The 13,502-nt window shown below is 42.5% G+C and overlaps 6 protein-coding genes across 6 annotated transcripts; 3 read left to right on the top strand and 3 right to left on the bottom strand.

Moving 5' to 3' along the window:
• Positions 1 to 60: 60 nt before the first annotated feature.
• V865_003355 (uncharacterized protein) lies at positions 61 to 2,229 on the top strand (the record flags this gene model as incomplete). The annotated part of the gene is made up of 10 exons (XM_066227152.1): positions 61 to 218; positions 279 to 395; positions 493 to 621; positions 714 to 813; positions 873 to 982; positions 1,061 to 1,190; positions 1,258 to 1,326; positions 1,384 to 1,606; positions 1,682 to 1,942; positions 2,048 to 2,229. The coding sequence occupies 10 exons, from the start codon at positions 61 to 63 to the stop codon at positions 2,227 to 2,229; spliced, it is 1,479 nt and encodes a 492-aa protein (XP_066083249.1).
• Positions 2,230 to 4,949: 2,720 nt separating this feature from the next.
• Positions 4,950 to 6,081, top strand: V865_003354 (uncharacterized protein; the record flags this gene model as incomplete). Its single annotated transcript, XM_066227151.1, has 4 exons — positions 4,950 to 4,978; positions 5,075 to 5,143; positions 5,218 to 5,325; positions 5,439 to 6,081. 4 exons carry the CDS (start codon positions 4,950 to 4,952, stop codon positions 6,079 to 6,081), a joined length of 849 nt encoding a protein of 282 aa, XP_066083248.1.
• A 604-nt stretch (positions 6,082 to 6,685) lies between these two features.
• On the bottom strand, positions 6,686 to 7,157 carry V865_003353 (uncharacterized protein; the record flags this gene model as incomplete). Its single annotated transcript, XM_066227150.1, has 2 exons — positions 6,686 to 6,804; positions 6,995 to 7,157. The coding sequence occupies 2 exons, from the start codon at positions 7,155 to 7,157 to the stop codon at positions 6,686 to 6,688; spliced, it is 282 nt and encodes a 93-aa protein (XP_066083247.1).
• A 972-nt stretch (positions 7,158 to 8,129) lies between these two features.
• V865_003352 (uncharacterized protein) lies at positions 8,130 to 9,755 on the bottom strand (the record flags this gene model as incomplete). The annotated part of the gene is made up of 6 exons (XM_066227149.1): positions 8,130 to 8,367; positions 8,504 to 8,645; positions 8,743 to 8,909; positions 8,974 to 9,248; positions 9,374 to 9,510; positions 9,641 to 9,755. The coding sequence occupies 6 exons, from the start codon at positions 9,753 to 9,755 to the stop codon at positions 8,130 to 8,132; spliced, it is 1,074 nt and encodes a 357-aa protein (XP_066083246.1).
• Positions 9,756 to 10,121: 366 nt separating this feature from the next.
• Positions 10,122 to 10,631, top strand: V865_003351 (uncharacterized protein; the record flags this gene model as incomplete). The annotated part of the gene is made up of 1 exon (XM_066227148.1): positions 10,122 to 10,631. The coding sequence occupies one exon, from the start codon at positions 10,122 to 10,124 to the stop codon at positions 10,629 to 10,631; it is 510 nt and encodes a 169-aa protein (XP_066083245.1).
• Positions 10,632 to 11,150: 519 nt separating this feature from the next.
• Positions 11,151 to 12,748, bottom strand: V865_003350 (uncharacterized protein; the record flags this gene model as incomplete). Its single annotated transcript, XM_066227147.1, has 6 exons — positions 11,151 to 11,273; positions 11,357 to 11,451; positions 11,579 to 11,750; positions 11,863 to 11,983; positions 12,139 to 12,338; positions 12,518 to 12,748. The coding sequence occupies 6 exons, from the start codon at positions 12,746 to 12,748 to the stop codon at positions 11,151 to 11,153; spliced, it is 942 nt and encodes a 313-aa protein (XP_066083244.1).
• Between the last annotated feature and the right edge of the window lie 754 nt (positions 12,749 to 13,502).

The following is a 13,502-nucleotide window of genomic DNA, read 5'->3' as shown; positions in this document are numbered from 1 at the left end:
GTGACTAGCGATCCCACTGTATACCGAAAGAGAAAGGTATAGCAACACTAGTGCAACGATATGGTCCAACCTTCCTTCTCCCACCCTCGTTCCGACCCTTCATCTTCCTCTACCTCAAATTCACCAACAGCGGCACTTGATGCATTCCTCGATAACCAGCATCAATCGTATTTCGAGGAATTATACAAGTCAGAGGCAGTATGTCTATGTATACTGAGGTAAGGCAGCGGTTCTTTCATTCAAAGAATACCATAGCTTATATTTGTGTACGTGAACAGGTCATTACCTCCGGTGTGTAGACATCTGATCTTGCATCATCTATGGTCACATATGCCCCTGAGAACGACAGAGGTGAAGAGCTTTCTGCAGCTGGATGTACATACCCAGCTAGAAGTGTGAGTGCAGAGTCTCTTCCTTCAGAAAGTTCTTGTGCTCTTCTGGGACTGGATAGAAGAACTGGGTTGAAGCTGATCTTATACCGACTGAACAAAGTGTCGACGAAATAGTGCGACCGGCGTTGAATAGGAAGATCATACATCCCATGATACATAAGAAGAATAAGTTCTACTGGCCTTGGAATGACGCTTTCAAGAAAGGGTTGAGAAACGCTTTGACCGGATTGTAAGTTCTTGTTTGTTTTCACAGATGATTTAAGCTCTATTACCCTCGCTATCGTAAGAGTTGTATAAGCTGATAAGGTTCATTGTAAACAGAGGAACATCAAATTCGTTTGGTGTACCGTTCGACAGACCAGATGATGTCGAATTACCAAGTCAGGAAGATCTAGTAGCGTACGGAGAAGAGGCCTTCGAGGTGAGCTTGTGAAAGAGTTGACACGTTCATAGGCACAATTAGCTTATACAGTGTGATAGGGTATCCTCAAATACATGGTATCGTCCGGACTAGGAATTGGATTTTCAGTAGCTAGACCCCAAGCCGAAGTGTTGGAGCTACTGCATATAAGTGGATTGATGATTGATCCGTAAGTACGAGTTGTGGTTTTAGCTGAATGAACACGACTGTCGCTATCGTCAGCTGACGATCAAGTGATATGGGATAGTACTGACACTACTGGTGAAAACCCTAATTTGAACAAGATGACGATTACGTCCAAAGGATTTCAATTCTTGTTGGAAGACCGACAGACTCAATTGTGGGAGATACTCATGTATTACCTTACTGCCAAAGAGGTGAATATGGTATCGCTCGCGAGATAGTCAGTCAACAGCTGATCATAATGGATCGATGATCCAATAGGCAAATTCAGAAAGGTCAGCAGAGGTGTTATCGATGTTCTTCTCTTTAGGATGTATGCAGCTAGGACAGGTGAGCGATAATTCACAATTTACACGTGTGATGGCTAAACACGTATTATATATGCAGGACTACTCGGCTTCCAAATCTTTCCCTCATGCTTTATCCGCGCTGAATGACTTAGCTCAGTATGGATTTATCTATCGACCATCACCAGATTCAGACCAGTTCTTCCCTACTCACCTCGCTACTGCCTTGTGCAGTGGTGATGCAGCGGCTACGAAAGGGCAGGAGGCAGATGAGAAGAGGTTCTTGATTCTGGAGACTAACTATAAAATCTATGCCTATACGTGTGAGCACGAATTCGTCACTATCACGTCCAACTGCAGTGTGGAGACTCATTCATTGACTGATCTGTCTGACGTAGCAAACGAGCTGGAAATCGCAATCTTGAACCTATTTGTCGACATCCGAATCCGTTATCCAAACTTGGTTGTGGGTAAGTTAGATCGAAAGAACGTCAAATCAGCTATGGAGAAGGGCATATCGGCAAATCAGATCATATCGTATCTGTCGAGTCACGCGCATCCTCAGATGTACAATTCACCTCCACCACTGTTACACCCTACAATTGTCGATCAATTGCATTTGTGGGATAGGGAGAGGAATAGGTTGAAAACGGAGGATAGTAAGCTTTTCCACATTACTCCCAACTATGTTTCAACTATTATAAGATGTGTATGTTTCGAGGAGAGTACGCTGATTCACCTTACCTCTTTCTTTCCGAAATTAGCGGTCATGCTGGAATTCTTCAGTAAAGAGCTATTTGAAGATACCGAAAATGAGGCGAAAGCCAACGCGGCTTTACAGCTCAGTGTATCTACGCAGAAATTCTTATTTATTGAACCGCAGACGAAAGCTGCGATTACGGACTTTGTGAAAGAGAGGCAGAATCAATTGAGATCGGGATTCTGATTATTGTGAGACCAAGTTAGAAGGGGTATGTGGGAGCATGTATCATTGGAAACGTGACGGTTGTATATTTAGATATCATCCATTCATGTACTGTATCACTATCATTTGATACGCCCTTTCAACTTGAGTGCATCTTGACCATGTTGAAAGCCGATTATCGTACAGCTTATCCTCTAAGATGCTCAGTATGTCAATACACTTCCGATTTTTCCGGCGCGCTGATTTTGGATTAGAATAGATATTCATAACCTGAGTTGTAGAAAGTGGGGACAGAACATCCTGGTCTTATAATTACTGATCATCAGGTGATTCAGATTGACTCGACACTGAGCGAGACATTCCTTTCATCCCGATAATACACACTCATACGCAGTTTCGGAGCTGGATCACAAGGTTTCGGAGAAATGTGTTGTTGTATCCTATTCCTTTGTCAACTACAGTATGAATAAACAACCTACGTCCTTTTACAGGATCCCTTCAAGGGCACCGAACCCACCCCACTCAATAAAACAATACCATCATGAGACCTTTTGTTCTCTCATGATACACCACAGTCAGATGGTGATGGATGATCGGTAAATCGGTAAAGTCTTTGACATAGTCCATAAAGATAAGCATAAATATATGGGTATAAGTATAATTGCATGTACTTGAATCACATCTCGTCTTTCCCACTCTGTATCGATTATACACTATCACTCACCTCTTTACCTTGTCAGAAACAGTAAAATTATTGTTAGAAATCAAGAGTGGCAAAATACACTACTCGTGATCCTACAACCATTTCGTAAGTCGGAATACAAAAAAAAGACACAGTGAACTATCTCTCTCTGCTCAGGATATTCCAGTAGACTGTGGTACTGATCAGATTGATTCGCATGTATAGACTACCCGATTGATGTCGAACCATATCACCCTCATATCGAGACTTATCATGTTCACCCAAAATCTCGGATGGACCTTATTCATCTTTGGTATTTTCGCTTGTGGTAGATCGTTAGTAGGAGCTATGAAAGGTTGTAGTGGTATGTCCAAGAGCGGATGGTAAGTTCTTTGGGCTAATCCCAATACTGAATCTTGGGAGGTGTACGAACATGGATCAATGCTTATGCGATATTTGATTGGACGTTTGGTGCTAATGATCCATCACAAGACCCTCTACGAATCCCTCGTTTGATCCCTCGTTTATTCCTTTCATCTTATCTATCATTCACCATATCCTATCTCCTACAAAGTATCGACCGAAAGCTTGGTCCGAACGTACAGCTAGGGGAGACAATCGTGGTTTGGTTAATCACTCTGGGTCTCGTGGGTCTACCGATATACAGTGCACAAGTCAGGATGATATTCAGATATTCAATTGGCTCTGGTCGAGGCTGTAGCTCTCCAAGGATGAACAAGTACGAATGTGACAGTGAAAATGAGGGAGAAGAGAACTTGGAAGTGGGAGTGATTAATGAGGAGATGAGAAGGGATATCAGATGTATGTCTATCGGTCACTTTGATAGAAAGGATTGAGACTAATGTTTCTAAGAGAGTACTGTACAGTATATATTCCTTCTCTATACCGTAAACTGAAGCTGCGTACGTATAGTCTCACTGGGTTTCGAAGTTAAGGGATGGACCAATCATGCATGTATATTGTATATCGTCAGGCAATTTGGGAGGATTCAAGTATCACCCAGTATATCAGACGTGCTCAAAGGAATGTGGGGTACATTACAGTATGTAAATGACACACAAACACAGATGAATCGAAAGGAAGTTTACAATCACGAGATCAGACCAAACCAACATCTGATGATACAACCTTCTTTGACCATGTTACTATCTTCCATTCAACTCAGTAATCAAAACATATCAACATGTCTGAATCTCTCTAAACCGTCATACATCTCTGTTACACACAGAAAAGCACATTCCTCAGTATTGCGCCCTCACGCTCAAGAAGAAACAAAGAAGCCCTCCGACCAAACCCTCTTGCCTTTCTTCTCCCATCAAACAAAACAAGTCTCGATTCAAGGCGATACACAATGACGATTACAAAGAGCCTCCTTGAAAGGTAAGACACCCCGCCCTACTCGTTATCCACAGTACTATACATCCCCTTCATGTAAACCGAGTCACATTCTCTTCTTGAATCTCACTACTGTAACCAACCCACAACCCATGATGAAATGAGCTGACGAGATGTCATCTTACCACTTCCAAGACCAGACATCAACGCTGAAACCCTCATCCACATCCTTGGCTGGGCATCGATAGGTCTAGCCGTCATGGTTTGCATCAAAGGGTTTTTAGCTGTAGTGAGGAGTTATAACTAGAAGAGTACTGTAGTACTTTAGAACCGAAAGTAGCAGGCAGGATCAGTGGCACTTTTGGTAGGTGGAAGTAGTCGTACTGTGGGGATCGAATGGAGATGAGAAGGAATGGAATGGAATGATTGTTCTACGTACTCCTACCCTATGCATTGACTTGATTACATTGTTTATTGGAAACAAAGTTCATTCCTATGATGTGTACTATGGTATATACCTTATACATGCATATAACATGTATAAGCGACGGTGGCAAATCTCATTTTCCTCTTTCCTTCTTTCTTCTCTTTTCACCATCTCGCCTCAAACTGAATATACGATATATCAAAAAGTGTATATATTGTATATACAAACTCATTCATAATGTCTACAGAGAAAACTCAATCACTCAACGGAGGAGACATGACTGAATCAAATTATATTATGATCAGGTGAGTACACCAACACACATACAGTACACACACACACAGAATGATCCGCGCTGTCTCTAACTCTGTGAACATGAGCTGAGCTGATGTGATATCTAGCAATTGTCATTGTCCTTCATCCGCACATATCATTGATTCTCTCTTGATATCTCTTGTTGATCATTTCAGGTAAGTACGATACCATCTTCACCTTCGATAAATATCCTCGCTGACACCTCGATCTTTCCCATTCCTACTCGTAGTGATAAACTCGTCTTAATCGCTTGTTTTCAAATAGCATCTCTCCTCTGGATCAGCTGGATATATAAAGTCAAACTCAGCGAATACAGTTGGAGATGGAGACACCAACGGTACGTCTAGATCTGTACTAATTCCCTCTGACACAACCCATTCCATCCCTTCTACGACACTGTCTGTTCCTTTTCTATCAGGCTCTTTCGCTGACAAAGGCTTTTTCTCTCAGATATCGATCGCTCGTCGACCTCACCGACATGCTACTCTACATTGTCTTCACAACCGTATCTATCCTCCAATTCCGACTCTTCTATCTCATATGGCAGTACGACAACACACGATACATTCCAATACAACTCGTCTCTCTCGGGGTATTGCGATATGCTTTAAAACAATCATCTAAACATACAAAGGACATCTACCTACATGATATTGTGGGACATACCTATACAATCAATCCTAATCAACAACGACAAAGACAAAGAGTGGGATCCGATTCTAGTTCCAATTCCCGTTCGGAGTCATTGACATCATCAAGGTCAATCGTCGAATCAAATTCCACCTCATTTTCACCTTGTCCTAGTGGTTCATCATTAACCTCGCCAAATGGTTCACCTTCATCCTCCATCAGTGGAATTCCCAGCCCAATCGAAGAAGAGTACGACAACTCCATACCTCCTTCTCATAACGTGGCTAGACTTCGAGAAATCGCCAAGAGGGAGAACGTTTCTTTGTGGTGGGTGTTCTTTAGAGAAGAAAGGAATTGGGTGAGGATGAGGATGAATAAAAATCAAAGTGTATTCTTCTCTCAACGAGAACAAGCACGAGAACGAGAAAGAACAGCCTTAAATCAAGAGCGAGATCGAGATTGAAGGAATAAATAAAATAAGACAAGCTCATTTGAGTTATCAGGAGAATAATGGATAATGAATTTTGGTATTGATATTGATATAATATATAGGTTTACTCTTTCTTTCTCTTTCTTGGTGACTGATATATATACTTGTTTTGATATGATAATCCGTACCTTGTGATTTCCATAGCTTATAACTCAGGACCATGATAAAAAGAAATAAACATAAAAGGCATCTTGTTGTTTTCTGAATGTATTCGTATTTGATTTAGTGTTATGAAGTTTGTGTGTGGTCGTTCTGACTGTTGCGAGCTGATGTGATCATGATTGATTCCCAATAGACCAAACATGGTACACTACATGATACATAAATATACTATTAACAGGATGATAACCTCAGATTGTCACGCTCGGCATGATCTTCTCCCAAATTCTACACTGTTCAATGTACAGGTAAATCAGATAAATCAGATTCATCGGAATTCCTAGTGTCTTCACACCCCAAATGATGATCATAATCCAAATTTATCGTACTGCACATTTCAGATCCCTTATCCTCTTGCTCACATTCATCCTTCTTTGTCAACGCAGCAAGGCATGAGTACAGGCTTCGTTGATTTTACTCAATGCCCTATAGCTTCATAACTATCTCTCCAATTGTTGCCAGTACCAGTCGCAAAAGCACTAAAAAATCTTGGCAAGGAAGGTTTGATATCATCTATACTGGGCTTTTGCCTTAGAGCTAAAAGAACACAAGGAATATCAGGTCCGTCAGCTGTTGTATCTTTATCATAACCAACCGCTCAAGCTCCATTTTTATGATTGAGAGTTTGATTCCTCGGTAGAAAGCCTGATTTGAAGTCGCCCCTGTACCCTCAGTAGAGTATTGTGAAAATAAGCAGTATCGCGATACTCATTCGAATGATTGTTACCATGTTGATTCTGACTACTCTTCTCACCATCTATTCTCGTCCTCTGCTGTAATCCCGTGACAGAGGAAGTGGGCAAGACAGCAGGAGCAGATTCACTCCTTCCTATCAAACCTATGTGGAAAGCCTGAGCGTGAAGGTGAGTTATATCTTGTAAATTGCTCATACTATATAGTATTATAATTTGTGATTGATCTTGAGACAGACAGACTGCGATGACCCAGTTGGAATGCTTTGGTTCGGCTACACAAGTACCTTCTGTCTTCTTGTTCTGGTCAGCGTATATATATGAATATCAGTATATGTCAGTATAGCTGGTTCAAGGCAAAAGCATAACCGCCCCTATCCTTTCAACCACTCATACATCCTTTCAAGGCAGTATCAGAGTGATCTCACTGACCAATCCCCTCCGTTCTCTATAGGAGAGGATTGTTAGATAAGGGATTGGATAAACGTGCTTGATATTCTACTTGACGAGTGTACATTTTTTATAGTGCAGAGTCTTGCTAGGAAGCACGTTCAAGAGTAGAAATACTGGCACTGTGGATGAGTATTGTAGGATACAGTCTTCACAAGACAAGCTCAAGATGTGGTCGTGGTGGTCGTAATCATTGAATCGCTATCAGATCCGATCGGAGCGGGACAGATGGAGGGGGAATGTGGATACGAAAGCTGAATGTATTAGAATAATTCAACAAGGATGAAACGAGATAAGCTGAGATAGTATGCGTTTTTCTCGGATACTGATGTCTAAGGTTACATTTGATGCATTTTTTATGGCGTTCAATACGGTTGTGTATGCTACAGTCAACAGAGGCAGTAGAGGTACCCTTCTGGTTCAGCGTTATGCAGGACTTTGAGAAGACAAGAAAAGGTTACCCTTGAAGTACTTCTAAATGATCGTCCATAACAATCGCTTGTTGGGGGTGAAGTTATGACAGTACAGTGATGAGATAGATTGGTCTATGGTACATCGCATCGCAGCTCTACTAAGCCTTGAAACTTTTTCTAGCCTTTGGTCTTCTTCAATGTCATTCGATATCCTGCCATGGAATTTGAGCAGGACTAGATCTCATTCATTTCTCCTAATCGCACCGTACCAACTGCTCTTCCTGACCCTACACCCAACAACGACGAGTCATCGATACCCCCATTCACCCCTATCCTCCTCCTCCTCCCCATCCTCGCTCCCACTCCACTCATCACTATAATCCTCATCCCCACCGCCCCTAAAACCCTGCATATCTTCATCGGCATCTTCATCTTCCGGATAATCATTCCGATAGTAATCCTCGTCATTGGAATCTTCGTCAGCTTCGTCCTCTGGTTCGGAGCCTGATATAGACGAAGGAGGAGAAATATCTTCGAATCCGAGTCTACAAAGTGAAGTGGTATATACCATCAGCTTGTGTTTCTTATGAAGTGGGAAAAGAAGATATTGGATGATAAATGGAATAGATCATTAAGGATTATAGGTCGATGACGATGTATGAGATAAAAGTGTAAACTCACAGCTGGCCTATACTAACTCCATCGCCCACACCCAGGCCTAGCGGTACAGAAGTATTATCCCTATAATACAAGTCATATACCCATTCATCTTCTTGAGAAAGTGTAGATAGTGAAGGTTCAGGCCTTTTCGAAGCTTCTTCCACTATAAACAACAAGATATATCGTATCAGTCTCTCGTCCCCCAACAAGCTGACACGTGCACAAAAGTAAGGTAAGTGGGAGGAGAAATGATGACTCACACTTCAGATACTCTTCCAACATGGGCAAGAAATTAGCCATCTCCTTTTCTTCCTCCTGATTAGCCGGTCTCATATTCCTAGACTGTCCACCACCCGAAGAAGACGAGGGAGGTACAGCTTGAGCATCAACAAATACTAAAGGTGAATCACGACCTCTTCCTTCCGTCCTGTCATTGAGTTAGTGCACAGTCAGCTACAAATCCGATTTCATTCGAGTACGGCGTAGCTTACTCGGCTGTGGTCATTATTCGAGGAGGCAACATCGCTCTTGTCCTTGGACTAATAGGTGGTATAACTCGATATTGGGTTTGACTCTGATTCTGACTCTGACTCTGACTCTGGGTATGAGATGGTATCAACGGTGACGTTGAAGGGGATGAGACAGTGGTAGGCTGCGTTATGGGGGCCGGTGTATCGATATGTTGAGGAGCGAGCGGTGATTTGGGGAGTGAGACGGGTGAATCAGGTTGAGAAGATGATGATGAAATGAGGCCTTGTATTCTTGTCTACCATCACATATCAAATATCAAGTATCATCATCAGCTAAAAGTCTCACAATCTCTTTCTCCAACTTCGTCACGTCTCATCTAATATCTCGTTGACAGACAATGATGTCGAGGCTCTAACTCACCTTCAATACCTCTCCTTCCTCACCTGCACCTAGCCAAGTGTCCGGTACAGTCTCAGCCAGTCGAAAGACACCTCTTGATCTACCAGATACATCCCTGCGACGTTTAGCTCGAATACGAGGTTCGATGTCTTGGATGACTAGGTGAGCGAAGGATGGATGTTAGTGAGTTGCGTGATGGTCATCAGGAGATGAGTGTGTGTGAGTATGAGCCAGAGTCACAGTTGACTCAGAGAGGTACGGTCGAGGAGGGAAAACAAGTATGCTCACCTAGAGATGATAATGGAGCTTCTGTCGCTTTCCTCTTGATCCTCAATACGGTATACAAAGGATTGGAACTGGAATTGGATGGTCCACTTTCACTGGAAGGTTGAGCGTACTCCATCTTTGGAATCTTCTGCTTTCGTACAATCAAAATATATGTATATGTATATGTATATGTATATGTATAGGTGGGAGCTGATGAACTGTTTTGCACAGTAAGATACAGCAATGATGATGCAGTGGTATTGATTTTACGGATTGTGAACAAGAAGAAGGAGAAGTATGGTAGAGTTACGTTTGAATTTCGATGGTTTCGTAATTTCGATTTACTTCATCACTTCTTTCTCCTTCCTTCCTTTCCATATTTCATCTTTCTGAGACCCTATCATCACAATTTACATCTCTGAGCATATCCAATGGTCAAGTTACTACACATATAACAGAACGAATCAGGAATTTAGAATAACCATACACGAATTGCACTGCCATGTCACGTCTATCATCCGTTTCCAGACTATTCATCCTCCGTACCATCTTTCAACACCAATACCAACACCCATCCACCTCACTCCCATCACGTCGTTCACTATCCACCTCATCTCGTATTCGATCTGAGTCCTCATCAACACGTATATCCCGCGAGACCTTGCATCGTCTCCACCGCCTATCCGCTCTCAACCCTCCTCAGCCCGACTCAACTGATGAAATAGAGTTAATCGATGAATTATCAGAATTGATCTCACTGATGGACGAAGTCAAGCAAGTTGAGCTACCTCAATCGGTGGCAGAGAGGGCGGAGCTGTTGAATCAAGGTGTATTTGGGGAAGTAACGATATCGCAGGAAAGTTTAGATCAATCGGATAAGATACGACAGCCGGGGGATGGAACAGTGGAGGAAAAAGCTAGAGAAAGGACTGGGAAAGACTTATTGGACTGGTCAACTAATAGGTTAGGGGATTTTTATACTTCGAAGAATAAGAGGAAAGATCAGGTGTGAGTGGTGTGTATCGCTGGAAAAGGTAGGAACGGAAGTGAGAGAGAAGAGAAGGTTTGAAATCTTAGAGGTCCGTTCGAGTCGAGATGGAAAGATCTTCAACAAGCATCTCTCCATAGGATACACGGTCCCGACCTACGTCCTATATGAGAACGAATTCTCTTGGTCATATCTCTATAATAGCAGAGATCGGTCAACCCATATGGAACAAAAGAAAGAGATCGTCTTTATGTCTTCTGCGAATGAGCGTATAGGTCGTTGCCATAAGCCATTCATAAACTTAATATGCTTTCTATATATAATCTATCCAGTGTGGATATAAATACTCTAGCTTCTATGACTAGCCTAGTCTTTCTTTATAATCCAGCTATTATAGCATGCCCCAGGCATTGTGATATAAGATTATACTGATCTGTATGTATAGCTGTGTAGTCTAGATATTGAGTATCCGGTTCGATAAAACCCATATCGTGTCGACATCTCGTCGCTCCCCTTGCCGTTCTCCCTCTATCTTCCATGGTTCTAATCAAAAGTAATCGCTCCAGCATCTTTCATTCCGCTAAACAGACCATGTTCCACTCCGAGTGGGTATGTGTATGTCTTTTGAGCGAGGATCGAAGGTCCTGCAGATGATGAGAGTTGCAGCTATATTCGACATGAAACAATCAGTATTCCAGGTGTCTTCATTCATTGATTGGTGGGACGTAAGTAGAGCAAAAGCTACTCACCAGAGTGATCAAGTCATCTAACATGTGCGCTTGTCCTACTGCCATTCCATTGGTGGGTTCAGCGTCTATATGAACGACATGCACATGGAAGTGATCTAGCAAGTGAACATATCAATCAGCAAATACCGTCAAGAGCAGAACCAACCAAGATGATCATTTTGAGATAGTGCAATGATGAAAAGCAATGTATCAAGAGCGAGAGAGTAGTATGGTGCAACTTACAATAAGAAGGTTGATAATGAACGAACAATCTCAATTTGTTCGAACCCACTCCATACTTCTCTTTGACAGTTTGGGATACAGCTTCCTTGATATTGTTCAGTAAAGGAACATGTGAAGGTGTGAGATCTCGGAGTGATTTGATAGATCGAGTCTGAACGAGGACGGTGAGGTACTAGCAGTACACTTCTGTCAGTTCACATCGCTTCCTGAGGCATAACCAGATTCAAGAGATAAAGCAAGAAGTTATCAGTCTCAAAGAGGTATTCTGGGATAACAAGACTTACCAAAGCGTTCATCGACGTTTGATCCCATTTCAGATCCGGTAGGATTACGAATCCATCTTCACCTTGTTTCCGATAGAGTATCCTTTCAGCTTCTTTCTTTCCGTCGAGGATGGCGTAGACCCTAGAAAGAAGATGCAGTGATCAGCTTCCATTCAATCTCTTTTTCAAAGTTGGGGACGACTTGACTTTGGGACAGAATACAATATCTTTTCATATCTCATTCGTATCTGTGGAAACGTCCACCAAGGAGGGATGATGTTTACGCATCAAACTCACCATCCCAATCTACTCTCATCAAACCCATTTATATACTCCAACACCACTTTTTCGTATATCTCCGGAGTCTCATGCACCATATACCTCTCTTGCTCTGAATACTTATTGATGTGCGTTTCGGTCGCGGGGCATATGATCTTTATCTGAAGATCTGGGGATCGATCTGGTGTGGGACGAAGCCAGGCGTGGGTTGAGAAGTACTATCAGTAATGACAATTCAGTCAGCTCAGCTAGTCCAGCTTGGATATGAGGTCTAAGCATGGGCTGCTTGTCCCTCGGACTGATAGATAGCTTTATGATGTATCGATTTGTTAAAACCTCGAGTCCGGTTGTACTGAACATTACAGTAAGATATCAAGACCATAAATCAATAACCCACCGGCTGATTCTCCAAAAACACATTCAACCTCTCCAATCCCCTCAAGCTCTCTCCTACTTTGTCAGATCCCAATACAGTCTTCTGGAGATGTACGATCGTAGGTAGATCATGCAATGTGCCCAAGACATAGATAGATCCGGTCGAGGTGATTTCCGATAAGATACGCGTTGGGGTGAAAGTGGAGAGGGATGAGGTGGATATTTCCAGGGGTAAGGTAGAGGGGGAGGACATTGTAGGTATACTTATGGAGAGAGGTGGGGATGTAGTGGGTAAGAAAACATGAAAGAATGTACTGTACTATACAGTACTCGTGAATTCGTGTTAATTGATGTTTGAAGTTGCTGGTCCATCCGAAGATAATCCGAGATTAGACAAAGTTGCAACACCCGATCTCTAGATGACCTGGTCTCTTTCACCAAAAAATATCTCAAACTAGATTGATACACGCATAATCACACTGGATCTCTAGCCTCAGCAGTACGAAAGACCTCGACCATAGATATCATAGGGAACCCTCGTATCCATATACGAGCCATGAAATTCGATCATTTCTGTGCGGCACTCTGACTTATCAACGCTCGAACATCGGTGACCAATACATGCTGTAGCACCGCCCCTTCCTCTCTCAGCTGTATGCATTTCTCCTCCGCCTTAGGTACAGCTCAGCAGCTTTGTAATCGATCGGAGCAACGGTTGGACATGCATAAAGACATTATATCCCGCAATGAGGGCTACATCACCTATCAATATGTTTGCTGGATTGGTTGCGTACTTACTTGTGACGTTTAGTTTACCGATATCACAGCACCGCTCCGCACTCCTATTAGTCGATCATAGCAAAGGCACCGCACGAAGCATAGTCGTCTTTATTCAAGTATGCTTGTCAAACATAACGTCCATCTCAGGTCACAGGTTAACTCAGATCACCGCTTTGTCACCCCTGGATTATAACGGTACAACGCTGTAAGATGTTTTGGTATGTCTG

This window comes from Kwoniella europaea, chromosome 1 (genome assembly GCF_036810445.1).
Source record: "Kwoniella europaea PYCC6329 chromosome 1, complete sequence".
Classification (NCBI taxonomy): domain Eukaryota; kingdom Fungi; phylum Basidiomycota; class Tremellomycetes; order Tremellales; family Cryptococcaceae; genus Kwoniella; species Kwoniella europaea.
The sequence above is the reverse complement of the archived record's forward strand: the minus strand, read 5'-3'. Positions and strand labels throughout refer to the sequence as shown.